This window comes from Ambystoma mexicanum, chromosome 1p, assembly GCF_040938575.1.
Source record: "Ambystoma mexicanum isolate Mex_15411 chromosome 1p, UKY_AmexF1_1, whole genome shotgun sequence".
Taxonomy (NCBI): Eukaryota; Metazoa; Chordata; class Amphibia; order Caudata; family Ambystomatidae; genus Ambystoma; species Ambystoma mexicanum.
The window spans coordinates 87,517,063-87,543,977 of NC_090921.1; the positions used below are offsets into that span (position 1 = coordinate 87,517,063).

Below are 26,915 nucleotides of genomic sequence, written 5' to 3' on the forward strand. Positions count from 1 at the left end.
TCTTTCTACACTTTAATTTTAAAATGAAACCATTTCGGAACATTTAATTTTTTTAAATAAAAGTATAGGAACTGTAAAACTGAATTAAAAGATGTAGAGGACCACCGCTCAGGATTCAGCGGTTCTTCAGTGTTTCAGCACCTCGCGTCTGACAGCAAATAGCAACACCGCAGTTCACGGATACCACTTCAGACTTTCCTTGCATCTGGGGTCCAGCACTCTGAGGTGGCTCATGCTTGGTCAGTCCTGCATCAGGGAAGTCCGGATCTTCCTAGCGCTCTGGTCTGACTTAAAAGCAATGCACACAATCTGGTGTTCCTCTCCCCGGCTCTTCAGTTCCAGCAGCAACTGCAGTGGAAATGCAAACAGCTTTGAGAAGATGTCCAGACAGGCTTACTTTGTAGTTGATTGGTCCCACCAACTCAAAGGGAGAAATCGTCTTTGCAGGGCTTCTCTAGTCGAGGCTTCAGCACAGCAGCAGGGCTTCACCGGGCAAATCAACAGTCCAGGAGTTGCAGCAGGCGACTCTTCCAAGTTCTTCTTCGGATTCCTTCATCCAGTGTTGACTCTTCCTTTCAAGCCAAAAAGCCTTGCCTTTTACGCAGGTTTCTCTCATTCATTCCAGTCTAGCTGCCAATCACACAGCAGGGTGGCTGTCCTTGCCGGACAGCCAGCCAGCCAATTGCCTTTGGTGCCAGAGGCAAACTTCACTCGTGAATCCCGCCAAAGACAAACCGAACAAAGAGACCAAACTTGGTTTGGCGTGCAGAGTAAATCTCAAGAAGGACCTTCCTGACAAGAAATGGCAAAAAAAAAAGACTGGGGCCATTTTGACAAAATGGGCACCCATGTACCACAGCCCGCGGTAAAACACAATGGTAGTAACAATTAAACCACTGACACCAGCCATTGATTGTAGGAAGGGTAACATTTGGCTATTGTAACAGCCTCTTTCGAAGGGATTGGTTCCTCTGACGTATTCCACATCTATGACAGGTAATCACCACAGCTGTGCTGCTCCGGAAAATTTTCTACGTCGATACGCTGTCCTCGAGGGCCTCCGTCGAGCCGACGTCACTGGATGTTATAAGTAGGACGCATGACACCCGTAGCCTCAGTTCTGTTTTTTCCGCAAATATGTTCACTTCGGAGATCTCGGCGCGCCTCGGTTCTTCTGATTCTATCGGTTCTTCGAACTTGGTTTGTGAAATTGTCATGTCGTCTTCTTCTACCCCGTGGTCGGGATTCAAGAAGTGTCGGAACTGCGGTTCCAAGATGTCACTTACGGACCTGCACAATGTCTACCTCTGGTGCCTCGGCAAGGACCACGCCACCGATGACTGTGACGAATGCCAGTCTTTGATGTCAAAGGCCTTGCGGGAGCGACAGAATAATCTGTCGGTAGGTAGGGTTTCCAAGCCCCGAAAGTCGAAATCCGCTGGGCTTTCGACCGACGATTCAAGGCGTGACTCTCCGCATCATCGGCGTAAGTCCAGGGGGTCTCGGTCCCGGAGTGGTTCCCGCCATTCCTCTGCCTCTTCGAGGCACTCGCAGAAGGGCCGTCACTGGTCGCCTTCCTCGTCCGAGGACACCGCCAGATGGCGGGTAGCTTGTCCTACCAAGCATTCCTCTCCTGCGGAATGGGACGCATTTCGTAAGGAAATGTTGGTGTTTTTCGTGTTGCAGGGCTCCGTTCCATCCGCACCTTTGAAAGAAGCCTGCAAGGAATGCGCTAGGGCCACCGTTCGCACGCCCTCGGGCGGTCGGCGCGATCACCGGGAACCTTCGAGGTCCCGGTCGGACAAGGTGGATCGCTCTAGCCATGCCTGCTCAAGGTCCCGGTCCTCGATACCCTCGAGATCGGAACAGCCTGTGAGGTCTTCTAAGAAGACGTCAACACCATCGGCGCCGAGGCCGTCGAAGGACACGCCCGGGGCACCGCCCTCGAGGTCTGTGTCGAAGCCATCGGCGCCACGCTCGACGTCGATGCCGATTTTGTCAACGCCTTTTTTGGAGGCTTTACCAGAGCCCTGGAGAAGTCGATAAGGCCTGTATTTGAGCCTTTTTCTGTGCCCTCTTCCAGGGATTTCTTCCAGCCTCTGGATTACATCTCTGAGGTGGATGAAGGGTCTGAGGATGGTTTGGTTCCTGATGAGGTTCCTGATGACCTGTTATCTGGTCATAGCCAGTTGGAAGACCTACGGCAGTCTTTGCAGTGGTCTTGATACCTCCCCGGAGGTTGAGTTTGGCAGACCTGAGCCTGGTATGTATGCTGAATCTTCATACAGGCGACTCATGTCGAGGGTGATGGAGTACTTGGGGTGGTCTGCGCCACCAGTGGATTTTCTGCAGGATGACCTGGCAGATATCCTTGCCCAAGGTCCACCCACTGACCCGGTGCTGCCATTTCATATGGCTTTACAGAGAAGGGTGGCGGTGGCTTGGACTGCTCCGGAGAGTCTCCCGGCTGTAAGCAAGTCATTGCTAAAAAAATACCACCCAGCCAGTAGCGACCCCTGCTACTTGACTATGCACCCCACTCCGGAGAGTTTGGTGGTGCAGGCAGCTACGGCCCCAGCAAAGCAGGCGTCGTACCCAACCATCCCTCCTGAGGGGCGACAAACGTTTTAATGGCTGGGCGAAGAAAGTGTTTTTTTTTCAAGGAGTATGGCTTTACAGGCAGCTAACTCCGTGTGTGCCTTAGCACGTTTCACTCACACTCTGTGGAATTGTATGTCTTTGGCGGCTGAACATATTCCTGAAGGGGAGGAACGGGATGGTTTTCTTGCCCTCATTTAGGATGGCAAGGATGCCATGTGTGAATCCGTTCAGAAGGGTCTGGACATGGCAGACTGTATCAGCCGGTCCATGGCGGTGAGCACCGTGATGTGCAGATTTGCGTGGTTGTGGAAGTCGGGGTTTGCTCCTGACGTACAAGCCCGGCTTCTCAACATACCCTTCGATGGTGAACATCTTTTTGGCAGCAAGGCTGACGAGAGCCTTGAGAGGTTGCAGACCTCCAAAGCTGCAGCGAAGTCGTTGAGCGCTGCAGTTCGCCAACCTCCGCCTTTTCGTCCTAGGGGACAGCAATGGAGGGCAGGTTCTTTTCAATAATACTCTTCCTTTGGTAGATCTTCACGCTGGAAATGGCGTCAATTATCTGGGTATGCAAAAATCTGCTTTCCCTGTAAAAACTCATTGTATGCTGATTTGAATGGGCTGTTGAACACCTTCTCTGTGTCCTTTAAGAAATATCAACTGAATATGCAAAGCATGTTGAATTTCTTTGGTATTACAATAGACGATGTATACCACCGTCCTGCGTTTGCTAAAAATAAGTTGTTCGAACAGGATTGGAGGAGCACAATTGAGAGCATCTCAACACATAAAATGTACAAAGAAAACGGTGCCTTCCTCAAACAATGGACTCCCAGGTTTGACCATGTTGTTACTTTTCCATGCAACCACACGGGACAAGCTTATATATTCAATCTATACCATACCAGAGAAAGAACTGCTAATTGGTCTAACCATGGTGAGCCAAAGGTAACTAAATGTCGCTTTCCTCTTTGCAAAGAACCAATTGAGTCCATGAAACATATTATTCTTGAATGCCCACATTTTAAACTAATGAGGACTAAGCGACTCTCGAAATTTGTGAATATGGACTACGAAGATTGCTTGCAATTTCTTTGGGCACGTATGATGCAAGCACGCATAAACCTTTAATATTTGAACTGGTTAGGCTCTGTAAACACATTGAAAAAGAGCTGCTCAAATATCAAGTATTAGATGGTACAAAGTGTTGATAGGACTGAACTGTTCTTATTAAATGTGTGATGATTATGATGGAAACTTATGCGATGTATATGTAAATATTTTAATGTTCTTTTTATGTTGGTTTTGTAAAGGTTCTACAAATTTCCTTTTGTAAATGAACCAAATACAAAAAAAATAATAATAAATAAATAAAAAGGTGCCACTGCAGGAGTTCAAGAGGTGGAAAAGAAGGTACTCGAGGTGCAAGGGCCGCTCTGGCAGTTGCCTCTTTGCCCTCAGGCACTGCCGCAGCTGCTTCAACTCAGTCATGAGGCCATTTCCCATGGTTTGGCGGTTGAGGGAAGGCTGGCGCAGCATCTTGTGGAATGGCGTGCCATTACTTCAAATGTGTGGGTTCTGGAGATCATAGCCCACGGGTACTGTCTTCCTTTCCGGCAGAGGCCTCATGACAATCCACCAGGGAATCTCTCTTTGAAGAGTCTGGATCCGCTCCTTGCGCAGGAAATCAAATCCCTGCTGGAGAAAGGCACCATAGAACTGGTGCCTGTAGCGGAGAGGAACAAGGGATGATATTTACCATATTTTTTGATCCCGAAAAAAGACGGGGGATTGAGACCCATCTTGGACTTGCAAGGTTTGAACAAGCTCCTCAGGAAGGACAAGTCAAGATGGTTACTCTCTCTCAAGTCCTCCAGGCACTTCAACTTCAGGACTGGTTGGTGTCTCTAGACCTCAAGGACGCTTACTTTCATGTGCCGATTCATCCCAAGCACAAGAAGTACCTGAGGTTCCCGGTTGGCGACTCGCATTTTCAGTTTCGGGTCCTGCCGTTCGGATTGACCTCCGCCCCGAGGATGTTCACCAAGCTCATGGTGGTGGTGGTAGCGTATCTCAAGAAAGGGGGGATTCACGTCCACCCCTACCTGGACGATTGGTTGATCAGGGCGCGCTCTCCCGAGCAAGTCCTGGATCATCTGTCAGTCACCTGACACCCCCTTCACAGGCTGGGCTTCTCCCTCAACTTAAAGAAGTCCCACTTGACACCTACCCAGTGGCTCCAGTACATCGGAGCAGTGCTCGACACATCCCCGGGGCTGTGTTTTCTTCCCCAGGTGAGGGCTCATCACGTTCTGCAGATGGTGAACAAGTTTCAACATGCCCAGAGTCTCCCAGCGTTAGAGTTCTTGAGGTTGCTCGGCCTCATGGCATTCTGCATTCTCCTGGTGCCAGAGGCCAGGCTGCGGATGAGATCTCTGCAGTGGGCTCTCAAGATGCAGTGGTCACAGTCCTCCGGCAGGATGTCAGATCCTGTTCAGGTGCCGCCATTGGTCGCCCAGGATCTTCGGTGGTGGGCCGTCGAAGGCAATCTGATGAAGGGCGCTCCATTTGGGCTACCCTGGCCGGAGGTGACGATCGTGACGGACGCATCCCTCACGGGATAGGGAGCTCAGGCCGACGAGTTGACAGTAAACGGTCGTTGGTCTCTGTCGGAGTCCAGACTCCATATCAATCTATTGGAGCTGAGGGTCGTCAGGCTAGCCCTGAAGGCTTTTTTGCTGTCTGTGCGGGGGAAGACTGTCCTGATTCTGACAGACAATATAGTGGCTATGCACTACCTCAACAAAAAGGGGGGTGGTGGGCAGGGTCTCACCCTCTATGCAGAGAGGCGATGCAGCTCTGGTTCTGGACCATCCAGCAGGAAATTTCGATCTCGGCAGTTCATCTGGCCAGAGACGAAAACGCAGCGGCGGACGCTCTGAGCAGGCAGAGCACGGTCTGTCACAAGTGGGAGCTGGCTCAGGAGATTCTCCTGGCGATCTTCGCCCTTTGGGGGACCCCACAAGTGGATCTCTTCGCCACCATTGTCAACCGGAAGTGCGAAAGATTCTGCTTGCGGGAATTTCCTCCAAAAGGAGCCTTAGAGGACGCGTTCGTGGTGGAGTGTTCCTTCCCACTGCTGTACGCGTTTACTCCAGTCCCCGTCATTCCGCAAGTGCTGCGGAGGTTACGGAGGTTCGGTTCCCGAATGATCTTCATTGCTCCGGCTTGGGCCAGGAGAACGTGGTACCCGGACCTTCTCGACATGTCCATCTGCCCTCCACGCCGTCTTCCCTACCGAGACGATCTGCTCTCATGTGAGGGGGGTCAGGTTCTCCATCCAGAGGTCAAGTCCCTCAACCTTCATGCTTGGCTTCTGAAAGGTTGAGGTATAAGGATTGGGTCCTCCCTGAAGACGTGATGGAGGTGTTGCTTTCGGCCAGAAGGCCTGCAATGAAGTCCCTGTACCGTTGCCGTTGGAGAAAGTTCTGCGACTGGTGCAGGGTTAAGAATGTGGATACTTTTTCATGTGCCATTCCTGTGGTTCTGTCTTTTTTGCTTTCATTAGCCCACACAGGTACCATTAAAGGTTAACAGGCGGCACTGTCCATATTTAAGCACTCGCCTGAGGAGTGTTCCTATTTTAAAATTCCTTTGATTTCTCAGTTTCTGAAAGGGCTCACTAATGTGTTCCCACCGTCTCCTTTCCAGGTGCCCGATTGGGATTTGAACCTGGTTCTAAAATTCCTCATGGGAGCTCAGTTTGAGCCTTTACATTCTTGCCCTTTGAGACTGTTGACCTTTAAAACTGTATTTTTAGTTGTGGTTACTTCCGCTCGCAGAGTGAATGAGTTGCAGGCACTTTCCGTTAAGCCACCCTTCACAGTGTTCCATAAGGATAGGGTTGTCCTTACGGTTCGTCCTTCTTTTCTTCCGAAAGTTGTGTCAGAATTTCATTTAAGCCAGAAGGTCATTCTTCCGGCGTTCTATACTCTTCTGCATCCTGGTAAGGAAGAGGAGAGACTCCATAGGTCGGATACTAGGAGAGCTATAAGTTTCTACATCTCACGCATGTGCCGGATCAGAGTGGACGATCAGCACTTTGTAGGATACGCTGGAAGGCATTTGGGACAAGCTGTTACTAAACAGACTTTGTCTAGATGGGTCATCTTGACAATTTCTGAATGTTACCGCTGGGCGGGTAAGGACCCTGCGGTAGGCTTATGGGCCCATTTTACTAGGGGTGTGGCTGCCTCTACTGCCCTGCAGAGGGGTGTTCCCATTCGTAACATTTGTGAAGCAGCCACATTGGCCTCTTTCTATACTTTAGTAAAACACTACTCCGTGGATTCTATCCATGGGCAAGATTTGGCCTTTGGCAAGGCGGTCCTCTATTCTGCAATTTAATTGGGCATTCTAAAATTCTAAATTCTTTTCCCACCTCCTTACGTTAGTACTGCTTTGGGAGTCTGTCATAGATGGGGAATACGTCGGAGGAACCAATCCCTTTGAAGAACAAGTTACTTCCTTACCTGGTAACGTTCTTTCGATGGGATGTTCCGACGACGTATTCCACATCGCTCCCTCCCTACCTGCCCCTCTACAGAATCTCTTATGCGATTGCAGCTTTCGTTTCCGCAAGGCTTTCTGTAGTCATTCTGGCAGAAGATTGGTGCCACGCGTTCTGGGGAAAAAACTACAACTGAGGCTACGGCGTTGTGCGTCCTACTTATTACATCCTGTGACGGAGGCCCTTGAGGACAGCGTACCGACGTCATCGACGCAGACAATTTTCCGAAGTAGCACAGCTGTGGTGATTACCTGTCATAGAAGTGGAATTTTTATTGGAGGACTGATTCGGAAGCGGCCTCTCTCTGGTTGCGGTTAACATGAGGTGCAGCTTGAGTCAGTAGCTTCAGTCAGTGACAGGGAGCTTGTTAGGTTCTTTCCTCGAACGCCCAAACAGCTCGTAATGGCTGCGGTTTTGTACGGATCTTCTGCTGTTCCGAGGGGGGCTTTACCCAGGACTACCCCAGGACTACTTCGGGGGCCAAGAGCTCAGGAGCAGAGCAGAGCCCTGGCCCCAGCGCCTAGAACACAGAACTCGAGAACACAGGAGAACGGCACCTGGAGAGGCTTAGGAGCGGAGCTGCCGTTGAAGGCACAGAAAGCAGAGTGGTTTGGGCGAGCTACCTGAACTACCTGAACTGCCGCCATTTTTGCCTCCCGATCTCCCAGGTGCTGGGCGGACTACAGATAAACTGTAGAAGAGGTTGTGTGAGAGGCGTGTTGCCTTGTTTTTCACCTTGTTGCCCTGCTTGCTTGCTTTGTTTGTTTGTCTGGGTCAGCACTGTGCTCGTATTGGGCTGTTGTGCTGCCAGGCTCGAGACAAGTAGGATATAACCACCCGGGGGTGGCCATTAAGTACACTTGAGCGTTCTGCTGAGCGCTCTGCTTAGTTTGGTTCCCTCTTCCCTGTGTCCTCTGTCTAGTCAAGGGTGCAGATGGTTGGAAGCGGCTGCGCGTTTTTAGCAGTGCTTCCTTGATTCCTTGATGCACAGCCGTGCGCTGCTGTGTGCTGTGCCTGTGCCCATTGCTAGATACTCGACAGTCGGAAGCGGCTGTTAAGTGTCTGTCTCGTTGTCTGAGCAGCGGAGCACATAGACAATTAGCACTGCACCCGTGCTGTGAGCAGTGAAGCATGAGGATATTCAGCATTGTGCCTGCGTCGTGCACAGCGAAGTGTGGGGACAATGAAATTGCGAAGTAATGCATTGCAGGATGACACCAGGTGCCCAGAATGGGATGGCTCTGAGGAGCCACAAAATCCGAATCAAAACCAAGTGCTGCCTTTGAATAATGTACCCTCCATAAGTCAACATACTGCTAATATAACTATCGCACAGGTGCATCTTGGTCCTTCGGGTCTTCTGCCAGCCAGTAGTACCCCCTCTGACATGGTACAGTCTTGGAGGAAGGGCCTGGAATATACTATCACCACAAATAAGATCCAAAGAAAAATCAATGAACACTTTGGCAAGAAAAAACGCAGTTATAACGGAGATGTCATCTGTAGCTCCGTGAAGAGGACTTGTATTCACTTGAGTCTTTTGACTCTGTGAATGGCAGCCAGCACCAAGTCAACAGGGTGTGACTAAGCTTTTCCTCGCGACTGGGGCAAGAAACATTCCAGTATTCACACTGAAACACTCGGCATTTGAGAATGAATAATAGCAGCTTCGTGAAATGATTTTTGCATTTCCCTGGACTGCTAATGGATTTATAGCTTCCTGATACTGGGCATGGGAAACCACCCACTTGAACTAGGGCAATCATTATCCCTCTTCTTGCATTGCAGTCACTTGCCATCAGAGTGGGAAAGTGGTTATGCTGATCAACTCTGGGGTATAAAGTCTTTGTTGACCTTTTGAAGGAATCGCGTCCTGAAGATGGACTAAGAAAAGAGAGATCTAAGACACTAGAGATAGTGTCTGAAACAAAAAACCGGCCGAAACATGTCAACATCTATCTGTAATACCCTCATGATTTAACTGTGGGATTCATATACAAACAAAGCATTTTGTGTCTGTTTGCACCCCCGTGTTCGATGAGTACTTTTGTACCTTGTTTAGTCATAGTGAAACAAAGTTCTTTAACAAACTATGTCTTGTTTAATTGTGTCATGTTGTTTGTAGGGCATTTGTCGCCCCCTGCTTTTATCCACACAAATATTAAAAGTGAAATTATTTTTTTCTAATTAAGTGTCTGCATTGGGTTCATGATGTCCTATAGTAAGTAGTAAGATGGGCTGTGTCTAGTCTGTGAGCGTTACGCTGACACATTAGGGCAACGGAAAGAGGGGTAATCAGACTCACTCTCTGTTATTTCTTCTTTGAATGAATTCCCTTTGAGTTCTGATCCCCCGAGAAAAAAAGTTTGGGAATTAACCTGGTTTAAGTAATCATCTGTAGAAGTGGCATAGGTCTCTTAGGAAATTATATAAATGACTGCTCATCCAGAGAAGATCCTCCTCCACAAATGCCCGTACACAATATTGCTGTGCCTGAAAGGGAGATACTAAATGTAGAGGAGGCTCCAGAAGAGGACGTTTTTATACAAACACAAAATTACGAGGGGGGAAAAAACAGGTTACACTTCAGAGGTAGCCCAGGAACAAAAAAACTCAACAGGAGAAGAAGCTCCAAAAGAGCCAAGTGCAGGTGCACTGGGAGCTTTGAACTTCGTACTAAACTCACTGCTGTCTGTCTTTGAGTAATTGAAATTTGAAGTTCAATTGCAAGCAGGCACTCTTATGGAAATAACCAAAGATCTAACAAGTTTGTACTCCACAGTAGTGGGGCTGACCTCATCAATTAACACAACTATTACACCGGCACTAGGAGAGATAAGAGTGGAGCTCGCAAGGCAAGGTTTAGCCCTCTCAGCCCTAGAAAGGTCAATTATAAAGAAAAAAGAGGAAGAAGAAAAATACAAGTGTCTACTCGAAGAAATGTTATACTTAGTGAAGACCGAAAAGAAAACAGCATCTGGGTCCCCGATAAGACAGAGAGAGGGAGAGGGGACAAACAATCAGTTTGATGACACCCCCCTCTCGGAGTCAGTGTTGGAGGAATTCAGAAGGCTTGCGCATGTTGTGGAAGAAGATGGAGGAGGACGCGTTAAGCCTTCAGGATGGAAGTTCTGGTGAATGGCTGGTACCTGGCAAACAACTGTCAAAGGGACGAAGGAAAGCCAAAAAAAAAGAAATGAAAAAAAAATCAGCACAATGGCATTCCCAGTCATCCTGCGTAAAAAAAAAAAGACACATTTTGTGCCCAAAAAAGAAAACAGCTTAATAATGAAGAACCATCAGCAACTAAAGAATTGATAAGCACCTCTCAGAAAGACATGCTAGTAAATGACTCGCACTTATTGGACACAACAAATGGAAACACGAAAGGTCCCTAGGCAAAAAGTGAGAAATCCTGTTGTGTTGCCGAAAAAAAAACATAGAAGGGAAGCAGAAGGTTATCTTGGAACCCGACTCGTGTTTCCCAGCTAAAGCAAAGATCTTGCGGGCTAGTGTTTTCAGACAGATCTTTTGGATCAACGACTAGTTCCATATCAAACTCTTTCTGCAGGAGTCATGAGCACCAAAATTCCCACTGGCAGTGGAGAAAAGAATAGAGGCAAAAATCCAATCCTAACCTGTCCATCACTGAAAGCCCCACCTTGGGCCTCAATATTTTTGGGGAAGGAGAACAGAAGTCTTCCAAAAAAATGTCAGGATTCACAAGAAGTAACATTAAAAATTGCACCAATTTTTCCAAAACGAGGTGCCAAGAAAAACATAACTACATCACCGATGGACGAAGTCAAAAATGGCCAGGGTAAGACCAAGAAACTGACAAAAGTACCGAAGGAAAAAATAGAAGGCCTCAAAATGATAGTTGACGTGGAGGTGAATTCTTGTGAACAAGTCCTGGAAGATCATCTAGAAATCCAAGAATATGCTGTTCCAAAACTTTGGCTAACAGCTCTAAATAAAATACCAAAACATACATCATTTTGTAGAAGTACCATCTTGGACTGCATCAAAAGAGTTCCCAATCTTTACCTGTTTGGCTCGGGGGACGTAGAATATGTTAAGTTTCTGAGCAGGCAGGTGATGAACATAGTAGAGGTGGGCTTCACATCACAAAAAGCGTGGAAAGCCATTAAAAGTAATAAAAAAGAGCTTGAAAAAATCAGCCTGTTGATTCTTGAGAAGAATCTGATGGAAGTGCAAATTGGCAAAAACAGTTAGAAGTCCACCTCTGAAGGAGAAAGCGCAAAAGCTGTGGGAATTTCAAATCATGAGCCAGAAGTACCCTCTCGGGGAAACATGGGAGAAAATAAGGCTAGTACCTTAGCGGCACTCCCACAGATCCTTTCACAAGTACTACTGAAGCTGGGGTTGACTCAGCAGAGCCTTTAGGCATAATGAAATGAATATTACAAGTTGGAACACTCGTGGACCAAAGAACTTTACTGCGTGTAGCAGAAAGAAAGATCTCTTTTTAAATTCTGATGCTATTCTACTCCAGGAGACCTGGTTTACACACCCAATAGAAATAGAAGGGTACACAATATTCACAACCCCGGCAAGCCAAAAATCCAAAGGATGACCGTTGGGGGACGGGGGGGATTTGTTGCTTGGAATTAACAACTTTTTTAGCAAAAATGTTACACTTCTGCATAATGGAAAGGAAGGTATCTTGGCATGTGAAGCCAAACTACAGTTTGCTTACGATCTCCCTTCCCTTGTTGTAGTGAACATTTATTGGAATCCAGTGCAATGTAGCCATAATCAATTCCTTCGGTCATTGTAAATGGTGATGGAGAAACTTGCTTTGTTCCATGGATACGCCAGCATGATCTTGGGAGGAGATTTGAATACCCAATGTATTATGACTCAAGACATAAAGAATTCATAAAAATGGGCTAAATTCTTCAAGGCAGGGAGACAGTGGTCAGAGTTTCTAAATTCTTGGGGCCTCTTCATGCTAAATGGCTCTACTGAAGGCGACTGCCCTTCGAAACCAACATGGTCCTGTGGAAACACTTTCTCCACACTGGATTATGTCTTTGTTTCTGAAGACCTTCAAATGAAGAAAACATCCATGGAAATAATCTGGGGTGAAGGGAGTGATCACGCCCGATTAAGAGTTAAAATCAAGAGCTCAATGAAAGAAAAGTCGGTTAAATATCCGCATGACTTACTATTGAGAAAAGGCAAAGCGGTCTTGGTGAAATACAAAAGAGAGGGAAGAAATTTGAATGAGAAGTTAAATCTTATCTCATTAGAAGAACAAAAAGACAATTGTAAACCATACTGCTTTCAGCCATTCCTTTGGTCGGTGCACCACCCGACAGCTGGAGCCCTGGCAAAAGAAACTCATCATCTAAATGCCTTCGATGAGGAGACATGGATTCAGAAAAGGTCATTAAGGCGCGAAGTTAGAAGGCTGAAATATATTATTACGAATCCGTTGGAAACTTCATATAGAACAGAAAAAGCTCATTAGGACTTACAAGCAATGGTCACGAGCAAGAAAGATCCTTTGTCACCAAGAAGACAATGAACAGATGCTGGAGGCTCTTTGTGACAGTACCCGCAATTTCTGGTCAATGATAAAATCCAAAGGAAAGAAATTAGCCAGCAACATCACCCAATGTAATCTGGTTCCAGAAAAGAGGTGGATATGAGATCTGACAACAAATTTTAAAAACATGTCAGCTACCCTGGAAAACCAACAGGACGACGTCAAGTGGGAACTTAACTTTAATGTAAAATTAATAGAAGATCTAATTATGAGCGCCTCTTCATCAAAGGCAGCGGGCCCAAATGGGCTTACTTATCAGGTTTTGAAGGCCAACGTAAACACCTGGACGACACTTCTTGATACCCTCGATAGGGAAATATTAGAGTCAAAATGTTTCCCTCCTTCTTGGAAACAAGCAGTTATAATACCATTCTACAAAGGGGCGGGAACATATCGCGGCCCGAAAATTATAGGCCAATTGCCCTCTTGGACATCGAAAGTAAGATTTTCATGCAGATACTCTTGATAGAGCTTGAGGATTGGGCCAAATCAAACATCATCATTTCCATATTTCAAACAGGCTTCAGGCGAGGATTGTCTACAACATTAAATGGCATCACCCTGAGTCTTCTAGAAGAACACATGAGAACATTTGGAGAGGGGCCGCTTTTTGGAGCCTGGGTAGATCGCTCCAAAGCATTTAACCTAGTAAATAGGGAGAATTTGTGGGCAAAATTGAGAAGGTGGGGTCCCCCAGACAAGCTCCTGGCAATATTAATTGAGCTTCACAAAAACACCTCGCTTATGGTAAGACTAGATGTGGCTGGTCATCTTTCCAATTCAATCAGCGTGGAGCAAGAAGTGCGACAGGGGTGCATGGGAGCCCCCTTTTTCTTTAACCTATACCTGTCAGATCTGGTAGATTTTCTTCAATCATGGACTATGGCAAGCCCCAAACTTAATACCATCAAGGTTTTTTGGCTTGCCTATGCAGACGACATCGTCCTGATCGACAGGACAGCAATAGGATTGCAGCACTTATGAAATGGTTTAAGTGAATACACCAAAATAAATGGACTACAAGTAAATCCAAAGAAGTCCAAAATCTTGGTGTTGAAACATCCGGAAAAGCAAATTAACTTTGGTAAGTAGTATTTTGAAGGAGAGGCAATTACAAGGGTAGACGAATTAGTCTACTTGGGTTATACGATGTTTGCCTCTCCATCAGTGAGTAAAGTGGAATTTGTACTCGGATCCAAAGTTGATAAAACAATACCTCAGATGAAAAAGATCTACTTTGAGCTTTGCAAATTCTCACTTAAACCATTAATAAAGTTTTATAATGCCAAAGTAATCCCTGTGATACTGTATGGGTTGGAGGCCCAACCAAAGCTCTGGGACATAGACTAGCAAAAGGTGGAGGATTGTATTTGGAAGAGCTCGCTGGGTCTGCCTAGCTGTCTTCCTATTCAGGTCTTAAGGTATGAGCTTGGCCTGAAATCATTACAGGTAGCTTGGAAACTGTCATCTCTTTACAGGCTAATAAAAATCCCACAAAAAGACACTCTTTACGAAGACGTCAAAAACCATTTCCAAATGGACAGCTATAAGATCCTCCAACAGCTGGACATAAAAGTTAAAAGAAATCTGGAAGAAGTCGAATCATTGGTAGCAACCCTGAAAGAGAATCCCTTGAAAGCAAAGAAAGAAGTGGAAACAATGGACTGGATCAAAACAGGGTTGGAAATGAGGCTGGCAAAACCAAAGAATAGCTTCTTAGTAGTGGGAAAAAAACTGGGAGATCTGCCCAAATATCTTCTAAAACATCCTAGCAGCGAATCAAGATATGTTTTTCTAAGGGCCCGCCTAAACTTAATTCATACAGGCGAGCTCCTAAGTATCAGAGGACAAAGCCAGAATATAATATCGTTCTGTAAAATCTGTGCAACTCAAAATGAGCAAAACCTGCATCATCTACTCCTAGAATGTAAAGGAACTTGGGAGACTAGAGTTCTCTATTTTGGGAAATGTGTGCATAAAATAGAGTGCTTGCATTCAGAGAACTTTTGGAATCGCCTGATTTTGGGGCAAAACACCGTCCTGAGGATTGCAGTAGGTCAGGTCCTTTTAAAACTTGGCCTGACCCATTCAAGTGTCGGGCAGACTGGGACTAATGTTTCTCTAGATACTATGGATTAACACAGCAGTATAAATTAACAGTGCAGAATGGGGTGCAGGTTTTTTGGGGGAAATGAAGGTTTGTATTCTCTTCTTTCTCTTCTTTTTTTCTTTTTATTTTTTTTGAAGGCTTTCCTTTATTTCTGTGGAAGGGTTTACAAGATAATTGTATTTATATCGTGGTAAATTGGCATAATGTTGGTTTTTTAAGTATATTTTGTAAAGATCTATTTGATCAAAACAAATAAAAAAAATAAAAAAAGATGTGGAATATGTCGTCGGTACATCCCATCGAAAGAACGTTACCAGGTAAGAAAGTAACTTGTTCTTCTAAATTTACCTGCCTCTACTCTTCGCCCTCTGCGACTAATCCAGAACAGGACTGCGAGACTTGTCCTTGGCCTCAAGCCCTCGGATTGTATCTCTCCAGCTATGAAATCTCTCCATTGGCTTCCAGTGGATGCAAGGATTACATTTAAAACCCTCTGCATTGTCCACAAGGCTTTCTGGGGCCTGGGCCCAAAATACCTTCTGCTATCCCTCTGCAAATACCTCCCCCCTCGAGCCCTTCGCTCCTCTAACTCCCTCAGGCTAAGTCGTTTTTCAAAGAAACGAACTGGGGGGAGATCTGTCTTCAGCTGGGGACTCCCTCTGGAATAGCCTCCCTGCCACTCTAAAACTTGAGGAGATCCGTCTCCGGTTCCGGAAGCACCTCAAGACCTTCCTCTTTGCATCTGCCTTTACTCACCCTCTGCCCTGCTGATCTGCTCTCTTGGCACTGTGCACCTGTCCACCCTCTGTCCCCCGGGCCCAGGCACCTGCTCACGCTGCCACCCTATCTGTACCCCTACAGTCCACCACCCGCCATTTTCTTCTTTTTATCCACTTATCAGATTTACCCAGTTCTGCTGTCATAAACACAGCACTTGCCACTTGCTGCCCGCACTACCCCTGTTTATTGCTTCATTATCTATTTATTTGTATTTATTTTTATTATTTATCTGTTCTCCTCTGCTCTGCACTTTCCACTCTCCCCCTTCCATGCACTTTTCCGCTTTCCCTTTCCCATGCACTTGCACGTTCTCAATGTCACTGGGCCTAGTAAGATCGTGGTTTTGTTCTCACCTGTTCCCCTCCGCTCCCTTGCCTTGCCACGCTCTGTAACACTTGTGTACGAGCGCGATACAAATGAAATATCATATCATATATAACCTACAAATGTTAACTGAGAAACTAGCCAAAGAGGATACTAAGTAACCCCCCCAGCACCCTATGGTAAAATAGTGTGTACTGGGTCTAGAAAGTTACACAATTTAAGTAAAGTCAATTTCACTTCACTGCTCTTGGAAACAGTAGTTTTACCAGCAAAGGTATTTAAACCTTGGGGAAATCTAAGAGACCTTTCTGTGCCACTGCACTGAAGGTGCTGTGTGACACAATGTAAATATGATGCCTACGGAGTTTGTCCGACTACAAAGTTTAAAAAGAACACAGAAATTAAATCACATTAAAATTACATGAGAGAAACAAAGTCTTAAAGTCTAGCAAAAGAGCTGCGGGTCTCTAAGGTAGAAGGGAATTGCCACATTTCTGAGAATTCTCCTTAACACCTCTAATTTTCCTCTTCCCAGTCCTGTTGAAAGGAGGGTTGGCATTACTTACTACATAAGAGGACGGGAGGTCACAGTGGCATCTTTAGCATAACCCACCATAGATCTTACAGGTTTCGGGGCCTCAAGGATGAGAGGGTGAGGGAGTTCACTCATGGAATGAATGCTGTTAACCCCAGAGGGATTTGATGTTACTGTTAAGCTGTTGGGTTGGGGTTTAGAGGGGCCTTTCTCCAGATATATGTCCTTGTCCCCATGGGAGGAGTCCCTCTCCATGACGTCGTCCTGCATGTTACCACCCTTAGGGGAACTATTGAGTAGCAGCCTCACCTCCCTAGCATCAGGGAAAGGAGCTCTTCTCTGGGGAGAAGTGACAAGAGCAGGTGAATCGTCACACCTCCCACGAGTGGGAGCTCTGCCAGGCAGTTCTAGCAGATCTTTTCTCCCTCTAGTGTACTCCCTAGGTGGACCTCTTTGCTTCCTGTGTAAACAGGAAGTGCAGGTGGTTCTGTTCCAGGGAATGTCCTCGTCAGGAACCTCTGGGACACACCTTGATGGTCGAATGGGACTTCAACCTGCTCTATTCCTTCCCACCGATCCCTGTCATTCCGCGGGCTCTCAGGAAACTGCGACTGTTAGGATCCACGATGATCTTGATCGCTTTGGACTGGGCCCTGGGGAACAGGGTACATGGCCGGAGTTGCTGGACATGGCCATCTGACCTCTCTGGTGTCTACCGCAGAGAACATAGCTCCTCTCCCACTCAGAAGGGAGGGTCCTGAACCTCTGCACTCTGAACCTTCATGCCTTCCTGCTTAAAGGTTGAGGCATGAGTTGTGGAATTTGTCACAGGATGTTCTGGACGTACTCCTCTCTAGTAGAAGACCCACCAACAAATCCACTTGTGCCTACAGGTGGTGAATGTTTTCAGCTTGGTGCCGGGAAAGGGATCTGGTCCCTTTTACTTGTTCCACTTCCTATGTGTTGGATTGTATTCTTTGTTTGGCCCAGGCTGGCCTACAGATTGGTAAAGTGAAGGGTTATCTTGTGTCCATTTCAGTCTTGCAAAGGACCATGGAGCAGGGCTCCTTTTTCACGATCATTCAATTCCTGATATGTCTTTTCAGTATGTTTCTCCCACGCCAGTTTGTTATCCTGCCGTGGGATTAAAATTTAGTGTTGATGTTTTTAATTGGTGCTCCGTTTGAGCTCCTTTATTCTTGTTTTTACGACTGCTCAACCTGAATGTGATTTTCCTGTTTGCCATCACTTCTGCTGGACGGGTAAGCGAGCTCCAGGCTCTGTTATTCCTCCCTACTTGGTTTTCTACTTGGATTTCTACGAGGAAAAGGCAATGTTGAGTTAGATCCTCCTTCCTCCTAAAGGTGTCTCTGATTTCCATCTCTCTCAAAAGATCCATCTTACCTGTCTTCTTTCGTCCGCCTCATCCTTCCAAGGCAGAGGAGCATTTCCATCGTCTGGATCCTGTGCGGGCCCTCAAGTTCTACATCTCTTGAACACAAGAGAACTTGACTGATTACTAACTTTTTGGATCATTCTCTGAAACTCAGTATGCTATGAACTGTCCGGCAAGGAGGTCCCTGAGGGCCTCAAAACTCACTCCACCAGAGGGGTGGCCATAACGTAGGCTCTTCAACTCGGAGTGCCTGTTCTGGATATTTGCCAAGCCGCTAAATGGGCTTCCTTGCACACTTTTCTAAGCATTACTGCTTGGATTCTGTGTTTGGTCAGGACACTCATTTTGGCAGATCTGTCTTTGAGTTTTCTGGTTTAGGTGGTGTCCTTGCTACCCTTCCTCCTCCAGGCCATTGTGCTGTTTTGGTATCATAGATGAGCAATCCGTGGGAGGAAGGAGTCCATTAGGAGAACAAATTACCTGCCTCTCAGTAATGTTCTTTCTGATGGACGTTCCTCCTACAGATTCCTCATCACCGTCTCTACCTGGCCCTCTTGGGGTAGCTAGTACAGGCCCCTCTGCGCCAGAGTGTGAGGCGAAAAAAAGTGTGGAACTGAGGTCACGGGCGCAGCACGTCCATATATACTGGCCCTGACGCCATGTGCAGCGCAGGGCTGGTAGAGGTATTTGGTGGAAGTGACGCAGAGCCGCGCCAATGTTTCCGAAGAGCAGCTGGCGATGGGAGATAGATATCCTAGATGAGGAATCCTTGGTAGGAATAGCCATCAGAAAGAACATTACCGCGGGATAAGTGATTTGTTCTTTACTATGTGATTCATGAACAAGAATTGTCAAAGCTAATGGTTGCAGGCAAGTCTTACAGAAACAGAAAAACAAGATAAGTAATGTTCTTGCCAACTCCTCTACCAAGCCCACCACTCTATGGGAAGCTTGGAGGAGGGAGAATCCTTGACCAGACCACCACCAATCTTGGCCAGGCAAAGGAGCGGTAGCATTAGGACTTTACACCTATACAACCCTATGTGGGGGGTTCAGGAATAGATATGCAAACTCCACCTGCCCGCTTACTCCGGTTTCTCCAGCAACCACTTCAAGCATTCCCGAATGCGCTGAGCCCACTTACTTATAGGTTTGGTCTGGCTGACGGAGTTCCAGGGGCCGTGGGTGCAGAGGCCATTTTCGGTGTCCGACTTGGGTTCAGCTAGTTGGCAGTTCCAAACTCTGGCAAGGCAGTTCTGAAGACTGGACAGCTGGACACCCATGGCACAAAAGGATGAAGACCTCCACGGAGCAGGCCACCTCTGGGGATCTCCAGGACACCCAGTGTCTTACAGAGGTTGGCACCACGATCAGGCGACGACCAGCGTTCCTTGTGGTGAGAAGAAAACACAGGCGTTGCACTGTTCCTCTTCATTCAAGAAGGCAGCCACTGCAGGGCAAGAAGCCTTGTCTCACAAGTGCAAAGTTCCAAAGCTAAACACAGAACTGTGACTGGTGCAGCGATGTAGCCCAGGAGAGAGCTGGTCAGTCCACTGGGTGGTCCAGGGTACACTTCCAAAGACTCAACAGACACGGATTCTCGAGCAGGGGTCATGACAGGTTGTTACCATCAGTCCAAGGGTCGAAGCACTGACAAGGACCTTCTGGAGCTCTGTAGAGAGGAGTAGTGCTTCACAGGGACTTGGCTGGAGGCCATGCTGTTTGGCTGTAACAGTTGACTTTGGGTCAGTAGACGTCACGTCTTCATAGGAGTCTTGACCCCAACAATTATCTGGAGGAGGCCTCCTTTTGTCCATGGTTGGGCTGGAGTCACAAGCCTACCAATGGTAAGGATCTGTGCCATTGAAACTGGCATGCGCTGGCCAGTCATGAGCAGCCTTTGTCCAACACATCTGCACAGCAATAGACACACTGTCACTCGGATGTGGACTAGATGCAGACAGGCGCAGCCCCCATCTGAAACCACCTCCAGACTGCCACTCTGTCAGGGAAAGGAGGAACTTTTCCCGGGGAAGGGCTGATCATATTATGGAATTCCAGATTCAAGAATGAAGGAAGAAGGCCAAGGCACATAATAGCCAACGGACGGGAACAAAATCTCATGACATGGCCAATTTCGAGTATATTGTACTCTAAAAGGCATTATGCTGTAAAATGCAGAGGTTCACACGAGAAAAGTCCAAAACAGTTGAAAAATATCTGCTGTTACCAACTCATCCTGGACTCATTGTGTCTTCCCAATACTGACTCTGTCTTGACATAAAAAGTGATTAGAAGCAAGGTAAGTAAGGCGGAGGGCTTTACTTGCCTCCAAAGAATCAGAAGAGGATGCTGTCAATAGCAAAAAGAAAGGGTGTCCCATTGAAGTCCATGGGAGGTAAACACCAAAAAGAAAATATTTCTAAATAGAGAGAATCCTACTGAAAGTAAACTGGAGGGCTGTGCCTAGAAAGGGGATGTGACAAGTGTTTTGAACCAAAGAAACTCTGAAAGAAAACCAAAGTAAGGTGAAAATAGAGAAGACACCAGGGACGTCATTTGTGGGTCGCCAGGGGTCGCAGTTGCGACCCCTGAGGTCTCCATTGCTACCCCTGTGGTCTCCCTTGCTACCCCTAGAAAAAAAAGATATATTTTGTGCAGGCCTCTTTAAAAAAAAAAAGAAAACGGTGTTCCACAGGTGTATCACATTGAGCATTGACGCTCTTTCTGGAATTCTATCAAATAATTGCTAGACTCAAAGGTTTATTTCCAGGCACTTCAGGTGGTGAGTCACTGATTTAGCCTATTCTTAAACACCTCAACTCAGCCTTTCACCCTTCTGAGGTCGATAAATGAGTACCAACACAGGTTGGCTGATATTGTATATACATTTGAACTATGTAAAGCGATTAAGCGTAAGTGCTGTATAATAACATATCATTATCATTTGGCCTCGGACGTCTGCTTGCATTCTCAGTAATTTGGTAATATGGTCCTATAAACACTGATATTAATGATACATATGGTGATCCATTCTTGTAGGAAATGTATATAACATTATAGTGATATTGCAACCATATTTTTTGTAAGGACAATATGTGATGTCCCTTCCTGTTTTGTCACGGGGTGAAAGGTTGTGTTCCATCGCTTCCTGTGATGTCACGTCGAGGTGGGGGGGGTCAAATGACACCACTTCCTGTGATTTCATCAGAGGGCAAAGGTCATGTGATGTCACTTCCGCTACCCCTGGCATTTTGGTGAAATGACGTCCCTGGAAGACACCCCAGCTGGTTAGAAGACGTGGCCCTTAAAGGGAAGGACTTGGAGAGGAAAAAAACAGAGCACAGAGAAAGATGCAACAAAGCACAAAGAGAAACAGAATCTAGAAAAAGAGAAACCCGGCAAAAGGAAAAAGTGAGAAAACTCTCAATAAGGTAAATTGAGACTGGAACTTTGAACGAAACGGACATAACACTAGGTCAGCTACAATAGAGAATCTTTAATGGTAGAGAGCCTCAAGAGGGGAGGCCCAGAGCCGAATTCCTAGTCCGCCACAGAGGATAGCTGGTAAAAGAATTGGTAACTTGAGATGTCGGTGTAAGGCGAGCGAGAAATGCAGCTGGTTCCAGTAAAGAAAAAAACAACCAGTAGAACCACGGTCGAAGGTTCCACAATGAAAGGATAAGTGAGCAACTATCTTGGAGTCAAGTAGAGGCTCCCATTCCATGAAGACATTATCAGCCAGATGCAAAAGTAGCAGCGCGGTGGTCTCCCGCCCAACGATTTCTGGCTGTTCTGGTAAAACCAATAAATCCTTTTGAAATAAGAATTGTCAACCATGTTTTTTTATGACCCGTGACATTAACCAATCGTGCCACTTGGACAGGTGTAAGGATAATATCCTAAGCATTGTCATTAAGCGTTGCTCTTGTGAAAACTGGCATGGCGGACATCAAATGGTAAACAGACACTGTACCATTTGTGTGCTTTGTTTTGTTGTTTCATATTGATTTTTCGTTTGTTTGCTTTCTTTCCCTCAGTTGTACGATTACGATGTGATGCCCATATTTTTATCGCATCAATTTCTGTTTCCCTATTGCTCTTGTTTGTGTTTATGCACTTCCTTAATAAAAAGGATTACATCAAAAAAGTGACTTAGCCAACGAAGTGTCATGGGAATGAAAATCACTTATTAAAAAGCAAGCGCTAGATGGCATGATTCCCAATAGCAGATTCTGATATGCCCAAATTGGTATTGCTCAGTAAATCATAATATATGTCCTCAAACCACAGCAAACTCTCTCATTACAATTAGGATTAATCAACTGTCCTGCTTCTAAGAATCGTTGAGTACCCTACAAGAATGTGTGAAGGGTCCAAAGAAACCAGAACATCCTCACTCCCTAGATTCTTCTATAGGGAGTGTACCATCGTTCTTTTCTTGCTTCACTACGCCACGTCAGGCACTCAGTAATCCTATGAGGGTGTGCCTTCCATGTATGACCGGGAACTGAAACAGCAGATTTGTTCCTCATTTAGAGTTACTGATTTTGAGTCCTTTGCACAAGAGTAACATCTGCAAGTTATACAAATCACTTCTTACTTTGGAGATGGGTATAGTTTTATGCAGTTTGAAAAAAGGCTTGCTTTAAGCTCATCACACCAGATATCTTGAGAGATTGACAAGGGTCTAGTAGTAATCTGCATATGTTTTCTGCAATCACATAGGCAATGGGGAGGTACATTGCAACTCGTGAACAACCTTGTAATACACCACATTGTATCTCTCTTATCAGATATATGGCTTCCATGTGGTCTCCAGTTTCTAATGCTGCTGAAAATCTCACGTAACAAGCAACACGCTTTGACAAAGCATTCTCTCTACACCTCTTTGAGAATGGAAATCTGATGAGCACTCACCAACCCATAGGTTCTCTACCCCCTAAAATCGTGGACCTCTCGAGCAGACATATTTTCAAGAGTATTTGCAATAAAGTGGATTTTTTCAGGACCGGCCTACACCTGGACTACAGAATCTAGGCAGCTTTATCATGTACATATTCATTTCATAGGGGAGAATTGTACACTTTCTCAGGTTATAGATGCATTGTACACCTTTAGAATACATGGGGGTTTTTAACACTACATGTTTTCTTATAAACTGGCAGCAAGCTAACTCTTGGGAAATGTGTCATTTGTAGACATTTTCGAAACCACTCGGTGGATATCATCTCATATATTTCATTTTCTTGGCATTGGTTCTAAAGCTGATTCTCAGGTAGCCTAAGCAGCTCCCTGAATATTTTTCAAATGTGTGCTTCCTTCTCATAGTAGATTGCCCATTTGGGGAACAGTAGATCGCCAACATTATTAGCTTCTATGCATTTAGATTTGACCATCACACATCTCCTTCTAATCCAGCTCATAATATCTTCCTGGCTCCATTCTAAGATGGTGCCTGAAGCTAAGGAGCTGGTAAGTGTAGCGTGATAGTGATTTTATTGACACACACTGTTGTAAGCTTAGGTTTTCTTGTGTGTTTTATACTTTTATTGTGTTCCTGCATGCTCTCACGATGCCATGATTTATTCGACCAACCATCATGTACATTTTTCAAGGGTCAATGCTAGCAAACATTTGTTATGATTTAATAGATATTGTTTACATTGTCATCCTCTGCTGTTTCTATTTCAGATGTGGGCCTGTGCATTAGGGCACATCGATGCTGCTGTCTTGCTGTACCAATGGAACCGTCAGGCACTCAACATCCCAGACTCCCTGGGTCGTCTTCCACTTAGCGTCGCCCGTTCCCGTGGACATGTGAGACTTGCTACATGCCTGGAGGAGATGCAGAGAGAGGAAGAAAACCAGCGAGATCCAGACCATCTACTCCAAAGCAAAGCGCTCTTTCTGGAAGCAGAGCTGGATGACAGTGATTGGCAGCAGCTGGTTAGAGGCACCCCAGAGGGTGCCCGAATAGCCTCGCCACTTTCCAGTAGTCCAGATACAGGTACATCGCCATGAACAGGGGTGGGGGGGGGAGAACACACCTTAATACTTATAAGTTGGCATCCTTTGAATTCCTAAACTTTTATCTTGTGTGGCAGAACTACAAACTGTGCCATAGAACAAGGGCGGCAAAAGGGAGTCACTGAGGCATACCCAGGGACTCTGCTGTACAGTCAGGAAGGTCAGATTGCATGAAACTTGCAGGAATATAGCTTCAGCGGGAGCATTGCTGTGGATACATCAACAAATTAATGAAGAATGTGTCTACCTTTCCATCCTTAACCAGTGTCCTCAGCCTGCAACCTCTGTTATCCTCCATGTCAATCATCTTCCAAGTGTACACTTGATAGCCTATCCTTAATTCGTATACATAATCATACTCTATTGTTGTAGCCATTTGTACAGCACTCCATTGCTTCACAGCTGAGATTGTCCTATATAAAGCTTAACAGATGCATGCAGTGGTTAAGTGGTGGATTGCTGCAGGCCAGATTTGCAGAATCCCATTTTTTCGGGCCCAGCATTCCCATTGCAGCAAGAACCCATTGTCCATTCCCTTCTTTTATCCCGCTACCTGCCCCCTTTCTGCTCCTTCCTCTAATGCAGGTGACAGCCCCGCAACCTTCTTCCCCCATTCCCAGTTTGCTTCTACAGCAAGGGAAATGGAAACACTTGGAACACACAGTTTTCAGCCGTCACCAAGACCATTATACCAAAGCCCAATTGCCCTTCCTCTTGCGACTACACCAAATATACAGTGGCCCTCGTTTTGTTTCGCTTCTCCTCACCTTCAGCGCACAGCACTCTTGTGGGTACCGCCTCGTCCAGTAACACACATGTGCCATATAGAGCATGTGTGAATAGTGCCTGCCCACCGCCTGTTATGCTAAAAGTGGACTTTCAGAGAAGGGCTTGCAGGAATGCATGTGTGAATAGTGCCTGCCCACCGCCTGTTATGCTAAAAGTGGACTTTCAGAGAAGGGCTTGCAGGAATGCCGGGTCATTCAACGTGCAGTAACATGAATTTTACAGCTTAATATCTTGCATGCTTCAGTGTCACATCTGCAAAGCTGTCCTTGTTTATGCCTGCTGATGATTACCTGTGGTGTGCCACAGTTTTTTTCTGTGTCTTTTTTTGTCTTGTTTCTGGGGGTAGGTGGAGGGTAGCTTATTAAAGGGCAACTTATTGAAATGTTTTTGTTGGCTGCTCTCAGATGCCTATCCATGCAAAAAGAACTGCACTTTTTGAGAGTGTCTAGCAGCGATATATGCACAGTCCTAACCACAAATAACCTGGCTCTCCAACAAGCACCACGACCCACAAGCAAAATATTCCTTCAGAGTTTAGAAGGGCAACTCATAATTTATTCTTTAAATGCTAGCAACCCCGCATACATCAGAGGCATGATAACCATTGTCAAGGGAACCCCTCTAATGGATTGTTGCATACATCTGATCTGTTCCCACCGGATGATTTTCTGTCTGAGATCCGTGGTAATGAGGAAAGACATCAGTACTGGCAAAAAAAAAAAAAACAGTTTTGTTACCTGAAGGTAGACTATTTTCATGGATGACACTATATACCACTGTGAGACAGTCCAAGAGTTTTAGTTTAATTTTGTGAGCCCTATGGCCTTCCCTCTCTCACTATTTTCCCTAACCCTGGCATTTGTAATCTCAGGTTAATGTTGCTGATCGGTAACCCCCCGCTATCTACAAGTGTCTTTTGCTAATCGCTAATGGTGACTCCATAAGTCGTTGGCTCACTAAGTTCCCTCAGGGACTGATAGTTGTTGCCACTCTATCCATTTGTTTTATTTTCCAAGGAACATTGCTCTAGCTCTGTTGCATTCAGGCTTGTTCATGCATGCCCATGCTTAACTTCTTTGTTTTACTCTTACTGGCGCATCCTTCTTTTTACTCCACCGCCGTGCTTCTGTCCCTCTGGTATTTTCCTTCCTCCTAACCTGACGCCTCCACTCTTTGATTTTACCCCTTCTCCCAATTACTTTCTTCCCACATTGCTGTTCTCCTCCTCCCCCTACTAGGCTCCTCCTCCCTCTACTATGCGCCTCCTCCTCCCTCTACTATGCTTCTCCTCCCACTATGCTTCTCCTCCCACTACTATGCTCCTTCTCCCACTGCAACTCTCCTCCCTTTGTCACTGCTACTCAACACCCTCGTTCAGCTCTGCACCAACCGATTTACATACACTCCTTAAACTTGCCCACCTACACACTAGTTACACAAACATGCCCATTCGCACATCAAACCCTCTGGCTCACAAGGACCACTATCCCATCTGCTGGACAAGTCTGCTCCACACACTGCTTCTCCTTTTTCCTTCGTGCTGGTCCCTTGGTCGACCTCAACTGCTGACCTCACCCAAATAACCCACCACTTCCTGCTTCCTGTCCCTGTTTAAATCTCCCTCCCTTCCTGGGGATTGGCCAGCTCTCCCAGCGAATTTCATTCTAGCCTTTCCTCCCCAGGCTGGGTGTATGTGTTGAAAATTCATAAGGAGTGGGCTAAGCCCTGCCCACGTCCTCCATGCAGGTTTACAGCGTATTATTGCTGGTACTGAGGAAGGATGTTTGTTTGTCCGCTCATCGAGTTCTTTTCCTGAGGGGTTTCCGGGTAAGTAGAGGGGGAAAAGGTGGTTCTTCTGTTACTCTTTGTCCCTGGTGATCTGGGGGGGCCTCTCCACATACATGAGGGTCAGTCGACTGTATCGGGCAATGCAGCGTGACAGAAAACATTGGTGTGGTAAGGCACAGTAGCTGCCTCCCTCTTTTACGCACTGATGTTGGTGGCATCCTTATACAACAGTGCCACAGTCCCAGTGCTCCCTATTGACGTCACAGAGCTTCCTTGGTGGGAAGGCACTTCCACAGATGCAGCTGACTGCTCCTTCAGTTGGAGGGGGATCGTGCCACGTCTAGGGCACTGCAAGGCCAAAGCTCCTGGAGGGGCCTCTATCCTAACTTTCCACTGGTTCCGGAACAGGTAAGGAGATCA

The 26,915-nt window shown here is 46.3% G+C and overlaps 1 protein-coding gene across 13 annotated transcripts in view; it reads left to right on the forward strand.

The window, feature by feature from the left end:
- The window catches only part of CAMTA2 (calmodulin binding transcription activator 2), a 1,813,542-nt gene that overhangs the window by 1,374,105 nt on the left and 412,522 nt on the right, over window positions 1-26,915 (forward strand). For all 13 annotated transcript variants that reach the window (XM_069643632.1, XM_069643658.1, XM_069643676.1 and 10 more), the window contains one exon: window positions 23,583-23,898. In XM_069643632.1, the coding sequence (XP_069499733.1) occupies window positions 23,583-23,898 (316 nt within the window). The remainder of the gene's footprint in view (window positions 1-23,582; window positions 23,899-26,915) is intronic.